Source organism: Choloepus didactylus, chromosome 5, assembly GCF_015220235.1.
Source record: "Choloepus didactylus isolate mChoDid1 chromosome 5, mChoDid1.pri, whole genome shotgun sequence".
Classification (NCBI taxonomy): domain Eukaryota; kingdom Metazoa; phylum Chordata; class Mammalia; order Pilosa; family Megalonychidae; genus Choloepus; species Choloepus didactylus.
The window spans coordinates 111,941,771-111,968,487 of record NC_051311.1 but is presented as its reverse complement, the minus strand read 5'-3'; the positions used below and the strand labels follow the sequence as shown (position 1 = coordinate 111,968,487).

The following is a 26,717-nucleotide window of genomic DNA, read 5'->3' as shown; positions in this document are numbered from 1 at the left end:
AAAAGTTTAATAAATTAACCATTGTTGTTATCCTGTACTTGGGCCCTAGCTGGGATAATTGAGCACTTACAGATTGACAAGAGCAATCCTTTTTGATCTAGGCCCAAGCCATTAGGTTTGATGCCCCTTCAGGTTGTCTCATTTTCTCTGCCCTTCCAACTCATATGATGTTTCTTTAAAAGCCATAATTAAAAGGTACAGTCATACATTCTATAGTCAAGGTCATTCTTTTTGTTTATTGTATTAAGAAATACAAAACATTATAGTTTTGTTCCAAGAAGGAGAGGACTCATTTAGAATTTTTCTTTTCTTATTTTTGAAACCAAATTCAGAGAAATAATGCAAAACCATTGTTTTCAGTTAAGCTAAGAAGATAGAAAATTTCTCCTTGCCATAATTTGTTTTGCTCAAAATCTAAAAGTATCTAAGCCCTTACTAACATGCCCGTATTCATTCTTACACATTGCAGGTAAATGGTATCCCTGAAGAAAGAAAATTGACTGAAGCAATGAATTTGTAATCAGACAATATAGCAGTTATGTCTTATTTCTTTTTTCTTCCAATAATGCATGAGCTTTTCTGGCATATGTTGTGCATGCTGATATTATTAAGTATGTACCAGATAATACAATATAACTTTCATTTTAATAATGTATTTTTTTTGTACTTAAAGCACTTTTGACAATTTATAAAACTCTAATGACTTTATTATATTTGTTACAATAAAAAGTGATCTTTAAAATAAATATTATGAATGAAGCCCAATATCTGGTGAAAATCACTTCAGAAAAGTATTTGATTGCCTATTTAGTAGGAAATCTTTTAGTTCACATGTTCATCCCTCATTCAGCAAGTTCTTATTAAGTGCTTCCTATGAATATATAAAAAGTCTATGCTTCTGTGTTCCAAATGAGCAGCTCACTGATAATACTTTTATCTTTGTGGCCTGTAAAGCCTGTTACTTTATACACACATGCTGGAGTGCTTTAGGGCAAATCAGTTTTATGGCTTGTGGATCTGATGACACCCATTTCATGAAGGGCAGCGCAGGTTGCATGCTTACCTGACTCCATAATCAGATGTTTCACTTTAGAAGTAAGCCAGGAGCTATTGTTGAAAAAGAGAAGAATTACTTGCTAATGGTAACGTGAATCAGCCCCAAAACTCCAGGGTTCCCGCTGTGACTCTACCTTCAAGGCTTAGCAGAGTTTCCTTATACAATGTAGGCCTGCGTCAAGCACCTTGAATACCATTGGATCAAATACAGCCATCAGGCCGACTGACAGGGCAGCTTCTCTTACGACTGCAGCAGCTGGGGGTAACCTTCTCTTATTCTGCTCTGGGCAGATTTCTATGTTACTTGTTAACTTGGTTAGAGGACACACAAATGATATCTAAATCTGCTTCCAAAACCCAAAAAGATTCCCTGTTAGTCTTCTGCACAGAAAACTTGGTTTCCACTTGAGGGGGGTGCTCTGTTACGTCCTTGACATCAGAAACCTCCACCCTCTCTGGGACTTACCAGAGGTTGTAGATTCTTCCATTTCTTTAAGACTTATCTCATTCCTATTCCCTTACCAAGATGACTAGGGTATTGCCACTTACTGCTCTCCAGGACTGATCGGCTCAAGATTGAAAATGTCCTAGATCATGTCCTAGGAGGAAGAAAAGGTTGTCAAGGTTACAAAGGACTAGACTGTGGCATAGAAGCAGAGAGTTAACAAACTGTTACCCCTGCCAGGTGGAAGCAAACAGTTTGTGGTAGTCCAAGTGAGCAGAAACAAAGTAATACATAATAAACAAATTGGGAACTGCAGATCTGGGGTCAGGAATTATCTTGATGGGTTTTATAGTACAGAAGCCACTGTGGGGACTGGAAAATGCAGCTGGAATTAGCATTGGTTTTTGCACTAACCATGTTGAGGAATTGAATGAAGATAGGAATCATTGGCCATGTCACAAATCTTTGATAACAGCATTAATCTCTGCAATGTCCCTGAAAAAGTGGTCTTGCCTTTGACTTAATTTTTTTCTTTTATTAGAGAAGCTATAGATTTACAGGAAAGCCATGCAGAAAATACACAGTTCCCATTTACCCTCCACCCCCCACCCCCACAGTTTTCCCTGTTATTAACACTGCATTAGTGTGATACCTTTGTTAAAATTGATGAAACAAGATTATTTAATTATGCTATTAACTATATTCTATGCTTTACAATAGGGTGTACTGGTTACATTGTATAGTCTCATGGTTTAAAAAATTTTTTCTACTAAAATAAAGACAACTTAAAATTTCCCCTTTTAACCATATTCAAATGTTAGTTACATTCACATTGTTGTGCTACTATCACCCATTAATTACCAAGTTTTTCATCAAACCACACAGAAACTCAGTACCAATTAAGCATTAACTCCTGTTCCCTACCACCACCCTGGCTCCTGGTAGCCTATATTCTATTTTCTGACTCTTATAGCTTGCTTATTCTAATGATTTCATATTTGTGAGATCATACAATATTTGTCCTTTTGTGTCTTGTTAATTTCACTCAACATGATGTCTTCAAGGTTCATGTATGTTGTCACATATATCAGAACTTCATTACATTTAAATTCTTTTTATTTATAACTAGAGAAGTTGGAGGTATACAAGAAAATCATGTGTAAAATACAGCATTCCAATATGCCCTACTATTGTTGACCCTTTACATTAGTGTGATTCCTTTGTTACAACTGATAGAAGAATATTAAAATAGTCTATTAACAATAGTCTACATTTACTCTTCTAATCCATGAACATGGAATATCCTTCCCATTTTCCAAGTCAAATCATTTCATGGTATTTGCTTTCAGCAGCTGAGGAAACTAAAACAAAATTTGGTACCAGGAGAGTGAGGTGCTACTATTGTAAATACAAAAAAAACGAGGAAACAGCTTTGGAATTGGGTCATGGGTAGAGGCTGGAAGAATTGTGAGGTGCTTGACTGAAATGGCCTAGATCACTTTGAACAAACTACTGGTAGAAATATGCCCACTAAAGGTACTTCTGATGAGGCCTCAGAAGAAAATGCTGAATGTGTTATAGGAAACTGAAGGAAATGTTCTCTTTCTTTTCAAGTGGCAGAGAACTTTGTGGAACTGAGTTCTGATGTCAGCTGGAAGGTAGAATTTGAAAGTGAGGAACTTGGATATTTAGCTGAGATTTCCAAGCTAATTGTGGAAGTGAAGCCTGGTTTCTCCTTGCAGCTCATAGTAAAATGTGAGAGGAAAGGCATAAGCTGAGAACTGAAATCCTGGGCACAAAGAAATCAGAAATTGATGGTTTTGAAAATTCTGAGCTTCTGGAAAATGCATACCCAGAGAATAGCGCCCATGTGAGGGTTTAACGGAATATGAATCCAGTCACCCATTTCAGTGCAAATCAGGATTGGAAATGCAGTTATCCAGGAAGGACCCCTGTGTACTACATGCAAAATTGACAAGTTTTTGCAAAATCTTTATGAACTGAACTAAAGCATGGACTAAAAGGGAGAGAAAAGGGACAGATCGATGGAAAAATCATTTCATGGGCAGGAACATGGAAGCTGAGGACTGGACCAAAGACATCTCAGGCCAAGAGAGTGGGCTCACCCATGTGTATGGGAAGGGTGAGTATACCCTGGCATTTGGAGAAGGTGGGCCTTCTGCCTTGTTCTTCAGAAAGAGTGCTACCACCCGTTTTCTGAGACGTCCTGGGGATTGCATAAAGTCTGGCAAACACCTCAATGCTTGAAGAAGGTGGAACCTTCACCCCAATGTTCAGGGAGAGCATGGCCACTTTGAAAGCACTTGGAAAGGATGGGGCGCCTGTCCTTTTTGCGGGGTACTATCTCTCTGGACTGGTTGCCATTGGTGAATCTCTCCTGTCCAGAAGTCCCAATAAATCTTATGTATTTCTGTGCCTGGCATGTTTTCCAGCCTCATCGCAGCATCAACCCACGCTTTGCATGAACTTGGTCTGGGCCTGAACAATTGGCGAGCCAGCCAGGCAGCAGTAGTTATGGGTCTGGGAAAGGAAAACTCAGCAGGGGAAATCCAAGGTTGGCCTGCATCATCCATGTGGGGAGGGGTGGCTGCCCTCCTGGATGGATGGGAATCACCATGAGAATATGGGAATACCCTGAAAACTCTGACGGTGTTGCTAACTGTTCTGCAACAGATAGTAGGAAAACTACATCTTAGCAAAAAGAAAGGAGAATGCCAAGTAGTGGCAGCCATTGCCTGGACCCTTTTAGGAGCCCTACGTATGGCCACAGAGTCAGAACAGTTGGCAAAAACAATAGCCCACCATCTAGAGGAGGATTAAAATTAGAAAGTGACACATGGCTCACTCAAGCAGACATGAAAGAAGCCTTAACCAAGTGCTTGTGTCATGTAGGGAGACCAATTTAGCTTGTAGATTATGCTCAAGCCTGTGGTCTAAAATTACCTGAGTTTGAGTCCGAAGAATACTGACTAATCGAGGATGGGGCCCAAAAGCTTGGGGCCCCATAGATTCTTCATCTGAGGATGAAGAGGAGGAAAAGGAAGAATATGAGGAAGAGGGGCCACCCTGGGAAGTACGCCCAGTGCTACAGCAAAAAATAAAAACAGGTCAGGAATGACCTAATGAGGTGAACCCTTAGACTTTACAACCACCTGAACAGAAAATCCACGTTACCATGAGAGATTATACTGCTGCTGAATTAGGTGACCTTGGGAAGCATTATAGGCAGAAAGCCAGGGAGTCATTACCTGACTAGCTTTTATGATTATGGGATGCAGGAGCTGAGGGTATAATATAACCTGGGGTGGAAAGGAGTAACCTAGCATCTATTACAATGCATGCATCCCTACTCCAGTGCCCATATGCTGCCTTAAATCATGTAGAAAATATGTTGTTATTTAGATCATTTTAGAACATTTTAGTGATTTCCTTATGGTTTACAATATACATTGTAATCATCTTGGTTGCATTTAAATAATACAATATTGTTTCACAAGCCTTGTGAGGACCTTACGACAGTTTATTTCCTATTTGTCCTTGCAACTTTTGTGTTATTGTTGTCATATAATTTACCCTTACATATGCTATATACACAATACTTTATTCTGTATTATTACCATTTTTGCTTTAGACAGTCAGTAATATTTTAAAGCAACTAAAACAAGACAAAATGAAAAAAAAAAATCATGTAAAAATGATATCTTTGTTAGCCTGACTAATAGCTGTATGCAAGGCTACCTGGCCCAGTGAGGGAGCTATCCCACATACCCTCCCCATTGGCAATCTACGGAAGAATTGCAAGATGTTTTCAGGGGTCTTGGGATGAAACATGGAATATATTCTGAGATTTTTGCAGGCCCCGACAATGAATCTTTTACAGCAGGAATGAAATACACCATCCTACACACCACTCCCAATCATTTTTATGGGCCCTTTGTGTCCATTTTAGGTCCTCTAATGGGACAACTTGTTTTGAGAGCTGCTCAAGCCATAGCAGATCTTGGGGACTCAGAGTGGCTCTGGAAGAGAGGGATGACGGCCATGGAAAACTTCCTGAGAACTGGCTCTAACTGAGTCTCATATAAGAAAATGTGGGCTGGTCTAATTGCCACAGGGACAGTAATAAAAGCCATAAACAACCAAATGCTGTCTTAGCTAAATTATGAAGCAAATTACCCAAAGGAAAAAGGTTTCCTAAAATAAATCCCTGAACAGCTGAAGGGAAAGATAAACCACCTAAGAAACCCCCTTTTAAAAGACAGTAACCCTCTGCACCCCTAGAGAAGACTTGGCAAGCTCCCTTTCCCCTCCCATAGGGGTGGGGTGAAGACTCCTAGGTACGAGCAATAACCAGGGACCCCAGGGATTGGAGGCTGCATGTAGAATTAACTGTTTATTGGTCCTACTAACAAACAGAGAGTGTTAGCACTAATAGATACTGGGGCTAAATGTACTCTAATTTGGTATATGGCCCGATTTAATGGACCCATGCAGTCCATAGGCAGTTATAGGAGAAAAACAATCACAGCCAAACAGTATAATTTGATCTTAGAAATTGGGAGATTGCACCCCCCCCCCCAGGAATATGCTGTATATATTTCTCCTATAAGCAAATATATATTTGGAATTGATTTTCTCTTAAAATCCACATTACAAACTACCATAGGAGAATTCCACCCCTGGTGTAGAGTAGTAAAAGCAATCTTAAAAGGGACAGGCAAAATGGTCCCCTGTAAAAGTACTGCAACCTTGGAGGATTGTAGCCACTAGCAATATAAGCTCCAAGGGCAACATCAAGAGATTTATATAACCATTGAGGAACTAGAAAGAGTGGCAATATTAATACTAACCCATAGCCCCTTTATTTGCCCTGTGTAGCCAGTACGGAAACCTGACAGAACCTGGCACATGACAGTGGATTACTGTGAATTAAATAAAGTAATGCCACCTTTGTATGCAGAGTTCCAAACACCACCTCTTTACTACAAGAAATTAGCACTCATTTATGTCATTATCATTATGTTTTAGAGTTATCTAATGCTTTCTTCAGTATTCCCTTTGATAAAGCAAGTTAACCTGCTTTCACCTTCACCTGGGAAGGACAACAAAGAAATTTCACCATGCTCCCACAAAGCTGTTTACATAGCCCACCTATTTGCCAAGGCCTAGTTGCAAAGGATGACCAATCAAGAGAACCCAAATTTGTGGCTGTTTTTCATTATATTGATGATATTATGTTAACTGGTGATTCTACTTCAGAACTAAAAGTGGTGTCAGAAATACCCATCTCAATATTCCATCTCAAGAGCCAGAGATGGGCACTCAATCTTGACAAGCTACAAGGCCATGGCTGATCTGTCAAATTCCTGGGTGTTGTATGGTCAAGTAAGACAAAAACTATTCCTTCTGCAGCAATTGATAAGGTACAGTGTTTACCCATGCCACATACACCAAAGCAATTAATGGTGTTTCTAGGACTACGAGGATATTGGAGACCTTTCATTCCCCATTTGGCTCAAATATTAAACTACTGTATATGCTAATTAGGAAAGGTCATATTTGGGAATGGGATGATCCCAGCAGGCTGCTTTTGAAAAAGCAAAAAGGCAATAGCACAGGCACAAGCACTGAGGGGGTGTGGAGTAGATCCTGATTTACCTTATGAATTGGATGTGGCTATCACCAACATTGGCTTTGGATGGTGTTTGTGGCAGAGGCAACATTCTAAACAAGTACCCATAGGTTCTGGTCACAATTATGGAAAGGATCAGAATTAAGATATAGCCCCTTAAAAAAGAATTGTGTGCTGCATATAATGCTCTATTACAAGTGAAAAGTCTGGCACAGAAATATCCAGTCACTTTGAAGACCACCATATAGGGGTAGATTACAGACATAGCCAATAAGTCTCAGTGCACAATTAAGTACCTTAACAAAGTAGAAAGTTTGTGCTTGCTTGTAGCCTTAGGAATTCCCCTGTTTACAGAAATTTGATTGCCCCTTCTGCTCCCTATGAAATAGACTTTCTGCCCCTCCCAAGTGCTCAATTTTATTACTTAAAGCAAGGAATCCTTTCCCCCAGGCTGCTTTGACTTGCTTGTTTTTTACAGTGCTTTAGTTATCTGTAAGCTGCTTCTGCATGTTGGGCAAGTTCTGGGAGGGCGAGCCTGAGGCAGGTTTCCTAGTACAGTCTTCAGGCTGCATCAGATAGGATGGCCCCAACAAACAGGCACTGTGGCATGCACATAGAGATTACTCTGCTCCCTCCAGAACAGAGCCAGGGACCCACAACTGGAGCACAGGCTGGCTCTTCACCACACCTGAGAGGGTGTGAGAAGGGGCAGCAAGGTTGTCATGAGCATCTCTTACCATTTTTTAAGGCTTGTTTTCTTGCTTTGGCACTTGCCTAGTAACTGCAACCCTTTATTTTCCAGGGTTCTGAGGAAGATGACTCTGCTAGTTTTTGCTAGTTGTTCAAAAATTCTCTTGGAGATCAGTTCCCTGGAGCATCTTATGTGACTGTCTTGGTCAACCAGAAGCATCGCTGACTTAATATTTTGATGAGGACAAAAATCCCAGTACGTTCCCCTTGGTTGTTCCTATCCTAATAGTCCTTACATTATGCATCAAAATGTGATGATTCGTCTACATGCTGAGGATTTCTATCCTAACTATATACTCCCATAATAGTTAGACTATCACATGGTGAGTTTGAGGTCCCCATAGCAAACTTAGAGGAAAACACCTTTTTTCAGTTGGCCATATTTGGCAGTTGCCATAAAAAATAACTGAAGTGGGTTCCTGCATTATCGGGATTTCAAGCAAACTTAAATTCAGATTCCCTAATAGTTTGGGATTTTCTTTTTTCCAAGGTATAACTATGCATAAATAACTTTGGGGAAGGTCTAAGTTTCAATTACCATATAGTTTGTACCTCAGGTTACAAGCTTTCCCTTCATTCCATAGGAACCATGTCTATAAACTGCCTCTTAGAATTGATTAAAGGAACATGATTCCTGAAAGCACTGACCATGGTGAGGCCTTTTTCCACCGAACTGGTTATGTATTTATTGAACTATATATTCACTAGGATCTCTCCCCTTACTTGGCCATCAGAGGCTGAATAAATGTTTTAGGGTAGTGAGAAACAAGGGAGGTACCTGTAGACAAAGAATGAAATTGGAAGCCTCCTAAAAATTTACTTTGGTCAGAATACACATTTAAAAGTCCATGTCTTTAGGTATATACCCCAAAGAATTGAAACTGGGGACTTGAGCAGATATTTGCACACCAATGTTCATAATGGCATTATTCACAATTGCCAAAAGATGGAAGCATTCTAAGTGTCCATCAACTGATGAATGGATAAACAAAATGTGGTATATACATACAATGAAATATTATTCAGCATTAAAAAGGAATAAAGTTCTGATTCATGTGACAACATAGATGAACCCTGAAGACATCTTGTTGAGAAATAAGCCAGACACAAAAGGACAAATATATGATCTCACTGATATAAAATAATTAAAATAATTAAGCTCATAGTGTCAGAATCTAGAATATAGGTTTCCAGGTGCTGGGTTAGGTGTAGGGAATGGGGAGTTAATGCTTAAATTGTACAAAATTTCTATTGGGGTAGATTGAAAAGTTTTGGTAATGGATGATGATGATGGTAGCACAGCATTTTGAATGTAATTAACAACACTGAATTAGACATATGAATGTGGTTAAAAGGGGAAATTTTAAGTCTATATGTTACTAGAATAAAAATTAAAAGAAAAAAACAGGACTGTACAACACAATGAACCCTATTTTAAATGGAATATAGTTAATAGTACATTTCTAAAAATGTTCTTCATGAGTTACAGCAAATGTACCTCACTAAGTGCAAGGTGTTAATAATAGGCTGTTATATGGGAACTCTGTTTTATGTATTTGTGCATGGTATTTCTGTAAACCTACAATCTCTCTAACAAAAACAAATTACTAATTAAAAAATCCACATCTTTAAGTCTCCTACACTGATCATAGAGATGTGTATTAAGTAAAAATGTTAAGACTAAAGTTGAGGCTTAAGGAATACTTAGGAGACAATTAAGTAGAATATCAACGTCAAGGCCAGAGCCTCCAAGTACAGATATAGCAAGTAGGTGTATGACATCTGGGATCAATAGTCTAATATATGAGCTGTCATTTCCTGTCCTGACCTTATTCAATTGAGTGATTGGATAAAAACCTTCAAGCAAACCCTCCTAAGATGGAGCAGCATCACAAATTTGCATTTTGGAATTTCCTACAAAACGTGCCTACCATCTGCTTATTTATTGCATGCCTAATATGTTAATATGTCAGGCACTTTTTTTTTTTCAGTTTTTAAATGCAATTTTATTGAGATATATTCACATACCATACAATCATCCAAAGTGTATAATCAGTTTTCACGGTATCATATAGTTGTGCATTTGTCACCACAATCAATTTTTGAACATTTTCATTACTCCAAAAATAAGAATAAGAATAAAAATTAAAATAAAAGTAAAAAAGAACACCCAAAACATCTCACACCTTTCCTATCCCTTATTATTTATTCACTTTGTCCCCATTTTTCTACTCATCTATCCATACACTGGATAAAGGGAATGTGAGTTATAAGGTTTACACAATTACACAGTCACACCATATAAGCTATATAGTTATATGATCGTCTTCAAGAATCAAGGATACTGAATTGCAGTTCAACAGTTTCAGGTATTTCCTTCTAGCTATTCTAATACACTAAAAACTAAAAAGGGATATCTATATAATGCATAAGAACAATCTCCAGAATGACCTCTCGACTCCATTTCAAATCTCTGAGCCACAGAAACTTTATTTTGTTTCATCTCTCTTCCCCCTTATTTGTCCAGAAGGCTTTCTCAACCCAAGATGCCAGGTCCAGGCTCATCCCTGGGAATCAGGTCCCACGTTGCCAGGGAGATTTACACCCCTGGGAGTCATGTCCCACGTATGGAGGAGGGCAGTGAGTTTACCTGCTGAGTTGGCTTAGACAGAGAGCAGGCACTGTTTTAAGGATAAATTGGTGAGCCAAGCTAGACACAGGCTTTGCCCTCATGGAGCTCTTTTTCTAGTAGGAAAGACAGAAATTAATCAAATAGTCATACAAATAAATGTCAAATTGCAATTGTGATAAATGCTATGAAGGAAAAGTAATTGGCGCTATTAAAACCTATCATAAGGAGACTTGACTAAGCAAGGTCAGAGAAGACTCCCTAAGGAAATTTGCGATAATATAAAAAAGATGAGTAGAAATTCATAAGATGAAGAAATGCAAGAAATAATATTTGAGGCAGAGAGAAGATCTTACCTAAGTCCTTATGGGGGGTCGACTAGTTAGTATAAGATTCTATCAGAAAGTCCAGTGCAGCCAGAGAATGGGGAATAGGGAAGGGATGTTAGGAAAATGTGGGGGAAGTTGAGGTTTAAGAGAAAAGTAGAAACTAAACTATGCATGGCCTGAAAGGCAATTAGTAGAGAAATAGAAAAAGTCTTTGAAGGAATTTAAGAGTGAGGGATGGTGATGTGATCATATTTCACATCTCTATAAAATCAATCCAGCTGTAATAAATCTAGATGTGGGCAGATGGGCCAAAAGGATTTGGATAGACCAATTAGGAGACTATTGTAGAAACTATTGTAGACACTATTGGAGAAATGATAGCTTTGACTAGGTTATTGATGGGAGAGATGGACAGAAATGGACAAATTCAAGAGCTATTTAGGAGGTTTAATAGACAGCAGATGTTCATATATTGGATATAGTGGTAAGGGAAAGAAAGGAACCAATTCTGACATATGAGCTTTTCTTGCTTAAACGATAGTGCTGTCCAGTGTGATAAATAATACTGTAAAAGAACGGATTGAGACAAACAATATTTCAGTTTTATGCAAGGTGAACTTTAGGTGCCTTTGAGAAAACCAAGAGAAGAAGCAGTTGGCTATATGAATTTGAACCTTAAAGTAGAAGTCTGGACTGAGATATGAATTGGTGAATCATCTGGATAGAGGTAGTCATTGTAGTAATTGAGTTGATGAGTTGCCTGTACATTCACTGTACAGTTGGGAGTTGTCTGTGTATTCACTGATCCTCCAAGGTTGGTGTTACAGTTATTCCTCCAATACCTAGCAAAAAGGAGAGGGTAGATCAAGTTGGATATTTACTAGAATCTAATAGTTAGATAAACTCTGTCATGGTACTTTACTCTTAATTTCACAAAATTAAAATATAATATTCTTATGTTTTTCATAGAAATCTTGTTACTTTATTTTTAAAGTCTTATATTTTTAAAGGTTGCACATGTGCTACAAGGATTTCTGTGGTCAGATCATTTCACTTTCCATTCAATTAATAGGGTACAATTAGTTCATCCTAGGTAATTTATCATCTAGTTATCATATTGGTATTGGTATTTGTTAAAATTGTATGTATTCCATGTTACTATTTGTGGCAGCCATGGATGCATGCCACTTGGATCTGTCTTTTGGAAAGAATTTGCCATTTAGCTGCAAGGATGGCAATTAGCTGACAGCTTCCAGTTGTTAGCACGCTCAGGATCTGTCTTAGCCTTTGCAAAGAAGATTACATCTTCCTAGGCAGCCACCTTCCAGCCATGACTGAGCATGGTAAGGGTACTAGGGCTTAGCCAATTATTTCCAGTGTGGGATTCCCTTAATGGGAAATCTTTGCTCTGAAGCTCCTCATTGGTTTTGCTGAGAATTTGTCAAATTTGCTTCCCACTCTGAGGATTTTCTTGCCCAATTCTGCTTCTTCTCCACCTCCTTTCCTTTCATAGATGCCAGATTTGCATCATGGTTTGAAGATTTTTGTCTCAGTGCCCTGCTGCTATCTCAAATACCACACAATGCATTGGCTTAAACAATGGGAATTTATTGTTTTATGGTTTCAGAAGCTCCCAGGGTTGGTAGGGTTCTGGCTACCCAGCAGTCCTTGGGTTCCTTGGCTTCCCCATCAAAAGGCCATGTCCTCTTCTTTGTCTTCTGTCTTCTGTTGACTTCCAGCTCCCAGCTCTTTCCCATGGCTTTTTCTCTATAAGGGCTCTAGTAATAGGATTAAGATCCATCCTGATTTAGTTGGACACACTAACTACAAATAACGTCTTCAAAAGATCCTATTTACAATGGATTCACAACCACATGAATGGAATTAATTATGTAGTTCAATCTACCATAATTTTCCTAACTTAATCTTGCTTCTTCCCCTCTAGTGTTTCACAAGAATTACCCTCAATAAACTTCTTGCATTACTAATTCTGTGTTGGCATCTGTTTTCCAGAGGATCCAACTGGTCACTATAGTATTATTTACATTCCCAATCTCAAGTGTGGATCAATGGTTCAAAAGTGGTTCAATGAAGAATTAAAATCATAAAGATAGATACACTACACACACACACACACACACAATAACTCAAAATAATTCCATTGCTGTTTGGGGGTTCCCACAACTATCCTCAGGTTCAGCGATTCTCTAGAAGTAATCACAGAACTCAGCAAGGTTATTATACTCATAGTTACAATATGTTGTGGTGAAAAGACACCAATTAAAATCAGCAACAGGAAAAAACACATAGGTCAGGGTCCTGGAGAAACCAGGCACAAGCTTTTACTTGTTATCCTCAGTGGAGTCATGTGGACAGCACTCAATTCTCCTAGCAACTCTAACAACATGCATGGAGTATTGCCAACTAGGGAAGCTCACCTGAGCCTTGGTGTTCAGTGTTTTTATTGGGCATCAGTCACATAGTCATGCCTGACTTTTCCTCTGGCTGACCTCCAGTCTCCAGGCCCTCCAGAGATCAAGCTGATACCGTGTGGCCTAAGGCGGTCACCATAAACTATCTGGATTGGTCCAAGATCCCTAGGCAAACAGAGACACTCTTATCAGGCAGACTACTCCAAGGGCTTAGAGTTTGCCCCCCAGAATCAGGACAAGGGCCAAACTATTCTTTGGAATGTGCAGAGTGTGGTCAAGACTTGGCTTGCTGAGTTAATCCTTTCCTTCACATCCATAAATATAAGCAGATATTAGAGCTCCATTACTAATATAGAATATATGTCTCTATGTACTAGAAGACATGATTTTGTGAGTCTAAGGGTTTTACAAACAAGAAGCCAAAACAGAACAGAAAAGTGCCTATCTTCATAGCAGATTTTATTGGATCAGAAATCTATTCACTAGCACCACCTCAGCGACCAGTCTATCTGTTTTTGTATGATTTTCAAATAATGTGAGATTCCTTTCTAATATGAAGTCAATTAATGCAACAGAAATATTGAATTAGTTTTGTTCCCTCCCCCAAAGCACTTAGTTCATTTGGGATGTGATCTGGGAAGCCAGGTGTGATATCAGGAAAAGTGAGGAGGTTAAGAGATTTGGAGGGAAAACAAAGAGTACCTTCATCTGGCTATTCTAGAAAATGCAACTCAATCCTGTTGGGGATCCTCTAGTAAATTGTGTAGAATACACTTCAGAATTTTTCCTCCATGTGACAGGATATTTTGACATTCATCCCTTGACTCAAAATCCTATATGTTGAGAGTTGCATTAACTCCCACGCACTTACAGGTTTTGGCTCTGAGTGGGCTCAGCAAGATCATGATGTGCTGTAGAAGGCCCTTGGCCAAAGAAGCTGAAAGAGGCTGTGGAAACTTGAGGTGAGAAACTCAGAAAGCTGAACAAGCTATTAGCAAAATGTCTTGATCAAGGGACACTGCTGGATTTTGCATGGTATCATTGATGATACAATGTGAAAAGTCAATTTACCATCACATATTTAATAGAGATTTCAATTTTCAGTGGGTTGAAATCATTGATGCATAGAATATAAATCAAATTGTGACATACATGGGTTACATATATGAAGGAAAATTGCTTAATGAGGGTTTTTGCTCTATTTATCACTGAAAACTCATGCTATGAGAGGATGGACTTTCACTTAAAAAAAAATGTTTTGTGAGTTGTTTTGATGTCACAAATATACCCTAGAAAACTCAGTGACTAAAACAATAGAATTCACTGCTCACTCATATCATGGTTTAACATAATTAGGGCAGCCATCCTTTATCTTGTAAGCTATGTCATCTGGAACACATGATATCCAGGATTGCTATGGAAAGAATAAGATTTGGAGGATCATGTGGGCTGTTTTTAAGAGCTGAGACTGGCTATAGCTTCTGTCACTTCCATGCATGTTTCATTGGCCCACTGTTAGCACAGCTCTTCTTTCATCAGCACTTGACCACATATTTTGTCCCGGTCCATATTTGTGTGAAAGACAGTGTTCACCATACCATTTCCTCTTCTTGAATACACAGGAAGACTATGTTGGAGAATGATTTCCTTATATTCTTTCTAGAAAACTATATGATTATAGGACTACAATCCCTTCAATTGTAAAGTCCAAAGAACTCAATGTATTTTCATAGGTTCATAGCAAACACATATAATTGTAAAACTTGACCTGAACTGAAATGAACATGCCTATGTTGTCTTTATCAATCCTATTTGGTATGATGTTTTTCTATATAAGTATTAACATATTTTATTATGGATGTTGCCATTAACCCACTGAGTATGTTGATAATATAAGGAATATGCCTTATATTAATTATCTTTCTAAAATCGGGAAAAAATTAAATAATGAAACATACCTAGTCCCAACAGATTCCAGAAATGTATTGTGGACCTGTATTACTAATTTTATAAACATTCGGTTTAAATTTTATGAGATTAAAGTTTTTTATTCCTAACATTAGGGGGTCCATGTGTGTGTCTCCAGCCAATTGGACAGTCAGATGAAGAATGTTTGAGATACAGAGATCAAGCAGAATAATATATCCCCATTTTTATTATTTTTCAAAACACCTCAAAATGTCTTAATGGGCTGAAAATCAGGGCCATTTCATTCATTCATTCAATGCATATTTAATTAGGGCCTATTATGTTCTAGGCATTGAATTATGCAGTGGTAAATAAAACATAGTGTGTTATGAAAGACAATTAACAAAGTCTAGTATACTGGGACTAATAGGTGCCAAATAAATATTTGCTGAGGGAATTGATCTAATGTCATCAAGTAAAGGTCATGAAGATGAAAGTGTTGTAATAGAGAACGGAGGAAGTGAGCTACTTAGATTAAATGATCAAAACAATCTCTCTCAAGAGAAAGCATTTAAAATAAGATTAAAGAATGATCAGGAGCCAGTATGCTTAGCAATCTTGTCAGATTGAAGAACATGAACATATATCCAAGGGCAGTGCAATGGACTAAGTAGTTTTGTTGCCCAATGTCCATTTACTGTTCTTCTGGCAAACATTTCTGCTTCTCTCTAGACAAATACTCCATATGATACTTCCAATCCAGGTACTTCCACTACAGTTGACTCCACACCCAGCAGCAGAACTCAGGCCTGGCTCTTCAGAACACTGCATCCCCCTGGACAGGGTTCAGGACTTTGAGCCAGCAGAACCTGTGAGATAGAATTCTATTTTTCTTGTGAGACAGAGGAATGGGTTATTTTCTGATATACTAGAATCTTGGGTAAAGATCAGGACAACAGAGCAAAATAGAGGGGCACAGAGTGGTCAGAAATTAGACAAGTGAATAAATTCTATTTGTTTTGTAGACAGTTGGATTGGGTTTTCTCATACTTCAGTCTCTAGAATACGAAGGAGTTCATAGTTGGAGCATATTGAATGAGGTAGTAGTGGGATTCAAGATGATTCTGGAGATGTAAACAGAGTTTCAATGGTTTTGTAGAATTTCATCAAAGAATTTGGATTTTTTTTGTAAGAGAGTGATAATGAAATACTTAAAGTAAGGATGTAACATGATCCAGTTTCCATTTATCAATCACTCAGCAAAAATGGCAAAGGAAATACTTCCAAAAATTCTGTCCTCTATAAAAGCAAAGAGAATGGGGGGAAATGGTCAAATTCAATGTTTTCAGAACCCTAGAATTTAATCAATGGCTTGCAGCAATCTGGAGATGGTTTATTTAAAAAAAAAAAAAAAAAAAAAAACAGCTGAATCTTGGTAAGAACAATTTGCTTCATGGCATTTTAACTTGCCCTATTCCCATCCTCCCCTCTCCAGCTCCAGGGTAGACTTGAAACCAGAAGACTGCTAACATAGTGGAAACCAGCAGTCTGATGTCCATTGGAAAAGGCAGAATGAGGTTGGAACTCTTTCAAAGCCTCATTGCTAAAGAAGTGTTATTATTTTACTGGACTGGTGATTCTCTGGACGACCCCATTTGCAAGGTTTTCTTTATTTGACCTGACTTAGAGTTCATCTAGTACAAAAAAGCTTTTTCCCCAAGGGCATTTGTTGAAAACAATTAGAAGCAATCGATGACCTTTGTGGCTTCCTGGGGCAATGAATAACAGTTGGAACAAACATTAGGCCATCCAAAGAACTTAAAATAAAAACCTTGGGAATAAGAAGTCCATTAGGGCTTTGAAAAACTCCAACATATTCTTGGAATCTAGCAGGCACATGCATGCACAGGGCTGTGTACATGCCCAGGGCTGTGTACATGCTCAGGAAAGACCTAAGAAGGCTCTTAGCTCTTAACTTTGGCTGACTTTGAGGGTTGGTGGGTGCAGGAAGTGAAGGCTAAGGCAGATTTGTCAACCCTCAGCCAGGGTGTTGCCCCAACAGGCAAGATTACCCTCAGGCTCAATGTTTCACTAGATTCAAAAGCTGTGTTAATTATGTTTACAGTTTATTACAGTGAGAAGACATAGATCAAAATCAGCAAAATAGATCAAAATCAGCAAGGCTCATGGGGAGAAGTCCAGGACAAACCTGGCACAAGCTTCCAGGTGTCACTGCCTGGTGTAACCTCATGTGAACACACTTAATTGTCCCAGAAACAATGTGTGGCAACACATGTGAAATGTTGCCAACCAGGGAATCTCACCTAGACTTGGTGTCAAGGGATTTAATTGGGGTCAATCATGAAGGCATGCAGCCTACTCAGACTCCAGCCCCCTGCCCTTGAGCAAAAACAGACATTCCCCATAAATCACATTGTTAAGGATAAGTTTATCTGGTAAAATTGGTAAAGTGTGACCCAAGGTCTCAGGAGCACAAAAACACTCTTATCAGGCAGGACATTCCAAGGACTCAGAGATTATCCCCCAGGATCTGGCTAAGGGCCAGTCCTGAAGACAGACCTTTCTTTGAAATATGCAGTGCTTGAGTGACCCAGCCTGCTGAGTTAACACTTTGGGCGCAGGGGTTCAACCACACATTTGAGCAGGCTGGAGAAAGAATCAGTGAACTTGAATATAAGAATTTTGAGATTATCCAGTCTGAACAACAGAAAGAAAAAGAATGAAAAAAAAATGAACAGAGCCTTCAAGAATTGCAGTACATCATCAAACCTACCAACATATGCATAATGGGAGACCCAGAAAGAGAGGAGAGGGAGAAAGGAACAGAAAGAATATTTGAAGAAATAATGGCTGAAAACTTCCCAAGTTTGACGAAAAATATCAATCTATACATCCAAGATTCCACCTAGGATAAATTCAGAGACCACACCTCCACACACCATGAACTCTGTCAAGTCATCCATCTGTCTATCTTTTTGGCTGTCTGTCTATATATTTTGTTTCTAAACATTTGAGGTTGTATACATCCTGCCCCTTGAACACATAATAGTTCCATGTACGTTTCCTTAGAACAAAGATATTCACTTATGTAAACACCTTAAGTACAGTTATCAACTTCAAGAAATTCGATGTTGATATAAATCTTCCAGTCTATATTCCAATTTTTTCATATGTCCCACTGATTTCCTTGTGGGCCTTTTCACCTCCACTATTGTATCCAGTTCAGGATCATGTATTGCATTTAATAGTCATTGTCTCTTTAGTCTCTCTCTTTTAAATTGTGGAAAAATATTTACAACATAAAATTTCTGATCTCAACCACTCTCAAGTGGGTTAATCACATTCACAAATGTTGCCATACCTTCAACATCATCCATTACCAGAACTTCCCCAGAACCCCAAAAATAAACTCTACACCCATTATGCATTTATTCCCCATTACTCTTCCTCCATATCCCTGGTAACCTGTACTCTGGTTTCTGTCTCCGCGAATTTGCATATTCTAGCTATTTCATGTAAGTGGAATCATACAATGTGCCTCCTTTTGTGTCTGGCTTATTCACTCAACATGATGTTTTCAAGTTTCATCCATGTAGTAGCATGCATCAGAACTTCATTCTTTTTCAAGGTTGAAAAATATTCTATCCTGTATATATCATATTTTATTTATCCATGTATCTGCTTTCCATTTGGATTGCTTCCCCGTTTGGCTGTTGTGAATAATACTGCTATGAACATTGTCTCTGTCTGGGACCCTGCTTTCAGTTCTTTTGTTTATGTACCAAGGAGTGGGATTGTCAGCTCATATGTTTAACTTTTTGAGGAATCACCGAACAATTTTCCATAGCAACCGCACCATTTAACATTCCCATCATTTTTCTGCAGCTTATCAGCTCTTGTTATTTCCCATTTTTCTTAAAAACAATAACAGACATTATGGTGGGTGCAAAATGTTATCTCTTTGAGGTTTTGATTTACATTTCCCTAATGGCAAATGATGTTGAATATCTTCTCATTTGCTTATTGGCCATTTGTATATCTTCTTTGGAAAAATGGCTACTCAAGTTCTTTGCCCATTTTTGATTTGGATGTTTGTCTTTTGTGGTTAAATTGTAGGAGTTCTTTATGTATTCTGTATATTAAACTGTTAATAGATATTTGGTTTCCTACAAAGAGGGAATCTTGAAAGCAGCAAGAGAAATGACTCATAATGTACAAGCGATCCTCAATAAGATTAACACTGGATTTCTTATCAGAAACCACGGAGGCCACAAGGCTATGGGATGACACCAAGTACTGAAAGAAAAGACTTCCCACCAAGAATTCTATATCTAGCAAAACTCTTTTTAAAATGAAGAAGAAATTAAGATATTCCCAGATAAGGGAAACTGGGAAAATTCATTGCTAGTAAACCTGTCCTTCAAGAAATACTAAAGGAAATACTTCAGGATGAAATGAAAGGACACTAGACAGAAACTTGAATCCCACATGAAGAAATAAAGGGCACTGGTAAAGTTAACTACATAAGTAAATAGAGAAGACAGTAAAATGTTATATTTCATTTGATACCCTTTTTTCCTCCTATCTGACTCTTGAAAGACAATTGCATAAAACTCTTATTTATAAATCTGTATTGATGAGCACACAATGTATAAAGATGTAAATTGAATAGCAATAACAGTTCAAAAGTGACATAGGTAGGAATGGAGCTATAAAAGGGCAATGTTTTTGTATCCTATTGAAATTAAGTAGATATTAATCCCAACTAGACAGTTAGACGTTAAAATATTAACAAAACCCAAGGGTTACCACTGAGAAAATAGCCAAGAAAAAAATAATAAAAGAAACAACCGAGGAATTAAAATGGTACACTAGAAAAAATCTCTTTAACAAAAATAAGGCAGTAATGAATGTATAGAAAAAAAACAAGCATATAGAAAACAAATAGCAAATTGGCAGGTGTATATCTTACCTTATCAGTAATTATATTAAACATAAATGAATGAAACATTCCAATCAAAAGGCAGAAATTAAAAAACATAATACAACCATATGCCATCTACAAGAGACACACCTTAGATTCAAAGACACAAATAAATTTAGAGTAAATGGATAAAAAAGGTATGCTATGCAAACAATAACCAAAAGAGAGATGGAGTAACTATCCTAGTATCAGACAAAATAGACTTTAAGACAAAAATCAATCTGATCCATTACATAAATATTTAGAAAAAAATTTTTTCATGGCAAAACTACTATTAAAAAAGTCAAGAAACAACTGACAGTAGCTTTTATTCTTGAAGATGATTGTATAACTATACAGCTTTTATGGTGTAACTGTTTAATTGTGAAAGCCTTGTGGCTCACACTCCCTTTAACCAGTTTATGGACAGATGAGTAAGAAAATAAGGACAAAATAAATAAATAAATAATGGGGGGTGGGGGATGTGGGACAAGGGGTAGGGGATGTTTTAGGTGTCCCTTTTAATTTTTATTCTTATTTTAATTTTTTTGGAGTAATGAAAATGTCCAAAAATTGATTGTGGTAATAAATGCACAAGTATATGATGATACCATGAACCATTGATTGTACATTTTGGATGAGTAGCTGGTATGTGATTATATCTCAATAAAATAGCATTAAAAAAGACAACTGACAAATGGGGAGGAAATAATTGAAGCATATATAATAGGTAAGAGGTTAATATTACTAATTTATAAGAATGCTTAGAATTGGGAAAAGGACAAAAAAATCTGACAGAAAATGGGCAAAGGACATGAACAGACAATTCAAAAAAGCTATATTAATGCTCAAACATAAGAAAAGATGTTCGAATCCACTAATATTAGGAAAAGGCAAATTAAAACTATGCTGAAGTGCAATTTCTCACTTACCAGATCAGTGAAAATTTTAAATTCCTACAATGTGTTCTGCTGTAAGGAAATAAAGACTTTCAGATATTGCTGGTGTTTTAGTCTGCTAGGCTGCCGAGATGCAATATACCAGAGACAGGCTGGCTTTTAACAATGGAAATTAATTAGTTTAGGAGCTTATAGTTCTGGGGCCACGAAAATGTCCAAATAAAGGCATCATTGCGATGATACCTTCTTTCTGAAGACAGTCAACTGGCAGTCATGAACTGCTGTCAAATGGCAAGGCACATGGCAATGTCTGCTGGTCTCTCCCTTCTCTTCTGGGTTTCATTGCTTCCAGCTTCTGGCTTCTGTGGCTTCCTCTTTGTTTCTGTGGCTTTCTCCCTCAGCTTCTGTCTCTTGCTCTCTGTATTCATCTCGTTTATAAAGGACTCCTGTAAGAGGATTAAGACCCAATCTGATTGAGGTGGGTCACATCTTAATTTAAGATCCTACTCACCCAAAGATCCTACTTACAATAGGTTTAAACCCACAGGAATAGATTAACTTTAAAAACATGATTTTCTGGGGTACATAGCAGCTTTAAACCATCATAGTCGGTGAGAATGCAAACTGGTACATCAACTTGGTAGGGAATTTGGCAATACCTAACATATCTATTTGTTTTTAGCCATATCCCTCTTGTAGTAATTTACCTGAGGAACACTTCTAACAATACAAAAATACTTTTGCCCTAGGGTATTCATTGTAGCAAAAATTATCTGTAATTGCAAAATGTTAGAAACAACTTAAGCCCATACCTATACATCCATACATGAAGTACCAGTTAGCTGTAATAAAAAGAATGAAGACTAAATCTATGAATTGTTACAAAGTGATATCTAGAATATACTAAGTGAAAAAAAGCAAAGAGAGGATGTTAAATTTCTTCAACTTGCTAACTGTACTTAAGGTAGTTGTATAAGCTGAATATCCTTATTCTTAGGAAACGTACATGTAAGTGTTTAAGGAGCAGGGTGTGTACAACATACTTTCAGATGTTTAGGAAATAGATAGATGGACAGACAGACAGATTTAAATGACAAACATAGCAAAATGTTAAAAGTTGGTGGATCTGGTACCTGGGTGTGGGCTGTGTTGGATGGAGTTCTCTTTATGGGTTTTGCATTATTGATGCAACTGTCCTATAAATTTGAAAGGATTTTAAAATGAAAAAGTTTTTTTAAAAAAAATCAAAGGGAGCTTCAGCGTTTGCGCCAGCGGCTGCCGCGTCTCGCTTGTCACCCACCCCCCTCCAGCCTGGCGGCGCCCACCCCCACTCCACCTCTTCCCTCCCTCCGTCCCTTCTTCTTCTCCCTTCTTCCTTCCTCCTTCCCCTTTTCGACGTCGCCGCCACCACCCAGGACCACCGGCCGGGGACAAGCTCGGGGCAGCAGCCAGGAACTTCTTAACCACATAACCTCTCAGAACTAAACCAAAACAGCATTGTTCCTGGAGCACCTTCTTTAAGAATGCAGCAGAGTGGCAGCAGCTCCAGAAGGGGAATTTCCTGGACAAAGAAAGCATAACCCCTACGGTAGAGCTAAATGCACTGTGCATGAAACTTGGGGAAAAAACCAATGTACAAGCCTGTTGACCCTAACTCTCCGGTGCAGTCCACCTACAACTACAACATGAGAGGAGGTGCTTATCCCCCGAGGTACTTTTACCCATTTCCAGTTCCACCTTTACTTTATCAAGTTGAACTTTCTGTGGGAGGACAGCAATTTAATGGGAAAGCAAGGACGAGACAGGCTGCAAAGCATGATGCTGCTGCTAAAGCACTGAGGATCCTGCAGAATGAGCCACTGCCTGAGAGGCTAGAGGTGAATGGAAGAGAATCTGAAGAAGAAAATCTCAATAAATCCGAAATAAGTCAAGTATTTGAGACTGCACTTAAACAGAACTTGCCTGTGAATTTTGAGGTTGCCCGGGAAAGTGGCCCACACCATATGAAGAGCTTTGTGACCAAGGTGTTGGTTGGGGGGTTCATAGGGGAAGGTGAAGGGAAGAGCAAGATTTCAAAGAAGAATGCTGCTATGGCTGTTCCTGAGGAACCGAAGAAGTTACCTCCCCTGACAACAGCTGAGCGAGTAAAACCCAGGATCAAAAAGAAAACAAAACCCTCCACAGTCAAGTTACAGACAAGACCAGAATATGGCCAGGGGATGAACCGCATTAGCCGACTGGCCCAGATCCAGCAAGCGAACAAGGAGGAGGAGCCGGAGTACGTGCTCCCCACAGAGCGAGGCCTCCCTTGCCACACCGCAGAAGGAACGGGCACCAATAAGAAAGCGGCCAAACGAAGTGCAGCCGAGAATATGCTGGAGATCCTTGGTTTTAAAGTCCCACAGGCTCAGCCCACCAAACCAGCACTCACATCAGTGGAGAAGACACCAATAAAGAAACCAGGGGATGGAAGAAAAGTAACCTTTTTTTGAACCTGGCTCTGGGGATGAAAATGGAACTGGTAATAAAGAGGATGAGTTTAGGATGCCTTATCTTAGTCATCAGCAGCTGCCTGCTGGAATTCTTCCCATGGTCCCTGAGGTTGCCCAGGCTGTAGGAGTCAGTCAAGGACATCACACCAAAGATTTCACCAGGGCAGCTCCGAATCCTGCCATGATAGCCCGTGAATTGTTGTATGGGGGCACCTCACCCACAGCCGAGACCATTTTAAAAAATAACATCTCTTCAGGCCCACGTACGCCACGGACCTCTCATGAGATCGTCTGAGCAATTGGACTATCTTTCTAGAGTCCAGGGATTCCAGGTTGAATACAAAGACTTCCCCAAAAACAACAAGAATGAGTTTGTATCTCTTATCAGTTGCTCCTCTCAGCTGCCTCTCATCAGCCACGGCATTGGGAAGGATGTGGAGAACTGCCGTGATATGGCTGCACTGAACATTTTAAAGTTGCTGTCTGAGTTGTACCAACAAAGTACAGAGATGCCAAGAACAGGAAACAGACCAATGTCTGTGTGTGGAGGTGCTGAACCTTTTCTGGCCATGAACCATTATAAAATCCCAACATACATACTGAAAACATTGAAACTGCTTTGAAAATTTGGAATTTCTGATACCTCCAGTGGGCTGAGAGACACAGTGGATGATGAACCGGAGAAAACAGTGGCGATGCAGACGGGAACACAAGGAGGCAGCTGTGGCTGGGTTTGAATGTGTTGGTGGTTTTTTATGATGGGGCCTGAGGAGAGAGTGCCAGCGGGGAACTAGCAGTCTCCACCCAGAGCAGCCTGCGGAGAAGGAGCTGCTGAGCAAGGTGGGGCCACCCGTCTCCTGCTTGCTTCCCAGTAATTCCATGTCCCAGTGCACCTCAGTGCTTGGTCTTTTTTTGTTGTTGTTTTTGGCTGTGAGAAAGAAGAAACAGAAAACAGAAAGTATGACCCTCTTCTCAAACTGGCTAACTTAACACTTTGGGATAAACACTGGACAGCCACGCCAAAAAGAGGCCTTAGACTGGCCCCAAACCTGAAAGCACCAGAGAAAATCAAATGCTTCCTGCTCAGTGTAACCTGACCTTTCTAGAGTGCTGTGGCCCCCACCGCCCCAAGTACTCACACCATAACCACTGCTTTCTTTTCCAACAGTGACACGTATTCTTAGTTTCATTATTTTCTTTTGATTGAAATGACACTATATAAAATTTTTATTTGAAAGTTTCCCAATTGTATCTAGGTACATAGCACAGTTTAAAAACTTGTTTGAGGCTGATGTTATCAGTAGTCTAACCGGCAAAGATCCTATCCATGTGTATGTTATACATTTTTATTTTATTGGACTAACCCAGGAACATTTCAGTGATGCAATTTGTGGGCTCTCTGGGTTAGCGGAAACAGTCTTGGGCTTCTCAGAAACTTAGATGAAGTCTCCCATAGTTGTACAAATTGACAATTTTGGTATTTTAAACTTTAAATGATCATTTGGTTCCTTTTCTATTTTATTTTTATTTTGGTTAATACAACAGGACTTAAACAAGTGAACTTTGATTTTATTTTAAGGATTATTAAAAAAATTTGTGTGTATATACATATGGTCTTCAGGATATGTAGCTTTCACTACACTAAGGATATGATCTCCATGTAGTAGACATAAAACTGCAGATTGATTTTCCTTGAGTGCTTTATACTGTTAATTACATGTCCATGTAGGGCTGAAAAGAATGACCTATGTTTATAAAACTGTGTTGCTTTTGATGCTGTGTGCACACAGAATCGTGTGCAGTAGGGGTCTGCATATGGTCCATGTAAAAAGCACGGTAGCCTTGCAAGTTGAGTACTGCTTTGATTCATTTAAAAAAAAAAAAAAATCAAAGGGAAAACAGTTTCTATAGTGTTCTGTTTTTCATATAGGGAAAGTTAATGAGGCTATATGAAAATATACATCACTCTTCTTATTTGTGCAAAAAGAAACAGAGGAAGCATAAAGCAAAAACTAATGTGATTGGTTGCCTATGGAGGTAGAAGGTAGGAGATGTGAATGGGGTAGAAGGATGGAAGGTGGGGAGTGACACTTATTTGAGTTTTTAAAAAAATGTTTTATTATCTTTTGGTATGGTTCTGACCTTTAGAACCATATTAATGTTTCACATACTTAAAATAAGTAAATAAATAGAACAAACATGTAATAGAATACTCAAAATAAAATACAAATAAACACAAATGGATGAAACTTGTATTTAAAATGAATAATATAACCCCTCTGAAGCAGTGAGGAGTAGAACTAACTTATGTAACTGCAATACAATATTTTGACTATTTGCCTTAAGGTAATGACAAAAAGAACTATAAACAAATGTTGTACTCCAGATTAGCAAATGAGTAAAAATTTTGTGGATAACATGAGCAAAGTTTCTCATTGTTTAAGCGAGTTACAAATATGGAAAGAGGAACGGTTAAAATGAATCTGTAGTGTTCGATTGATATTGGAGGTATCAATATAAATCCATAGTTTTTAAAAAACTTATAAATAGAAGATGTGGGTGTGTGTGTGCATACATACATATATACATTTCCGGGAAGGGCCTAGAAGCAATGCCACCCTATGAAATCTAGCACCCAGATTCTGGATTTCTAGCAGGCAAGACTTATTTGAGCAATGTCTGATTTCAGGGTTGTGGTAGGGATAGCTAAATGAACCTGGAACATCCTCTTGTGTCAGAAAAATAAGGAAATGTTCAAAGAATGATGGAGCTTTGTCAGAAGAACTCAGGAGCCAGCTAGAAGGGGCTTACACTGACTAAATCTGGGACAATTTGATTGACAAAAATAAATAATGATAGTAATGTATTATAAACTATAGATGAGAGTTCATGAACCCATACTGTTATCAACGAATGAATAAATGGATGGATGTTTACATAGATTGGTAGATCCATCCATCCAAACATACATACATACATACACATTCATTCTTACGGGAGAATGGGAGGGACCTATTAATAAACATAGAAGAAATAATGGAATTAGAAAATCATCATTTGGCCACCACCACAGAAACAATTATTTCATGCAAGAAGCTTCAATAGATGATCATCAAGAATCCAATATCTAGGCACTTGAT

The 26,717-nt window shown here is 38.5% G+C and overlaps 2 protein-coding genes across 4 annotated transcripts in view; both read left to right on the top strand.

Annotated features, from left to right (window-relative positions):
* Window positions 1–734, top strand: part of SGCE (sarcoglycan epsilon) — a 73,048-nt gene extending 72,314 nt beyond the window's left edge. Inside the window, exon 11 of one of the 3 annotated variants that reach the window (XM_037836694.1) lies at window positions 470–734. In XM_037836694.1, coding sequence (XP_037692622.1) covers window positions 470–520 — 51 coding nt within the window. In that variant the 3' untranslated portion in view covers window positions 521–734. The remainder of the gene's footprint in view (window positions 1–469) is intronic. The other 2 variants (XM_037836693.1, XM_037836695.1) reach the window with 2 other exon arrangements.
* Window positions 735–22,701: 21,967 nt separating this feature from the next.
* Window positions 22,702–24,400, top strand: LOC119534395 (double-stranded RNA-binding protein Staufen homolog 1-like). The gene is given in 3 exon segments (XM_037836696.1): window positions 22,702–23,568; window positions 23,570–23,836; window positions 23,838–24,400. Coding segments are annotated over 3 exon segments (1,482 nt in total). The 5' UTR covers window positions 22,702–22,716; the 3' UTR covers window positions 24,201–24,400.
* Window positions 24,401–26,717: the final 2,317 nt, after the last annotated feature.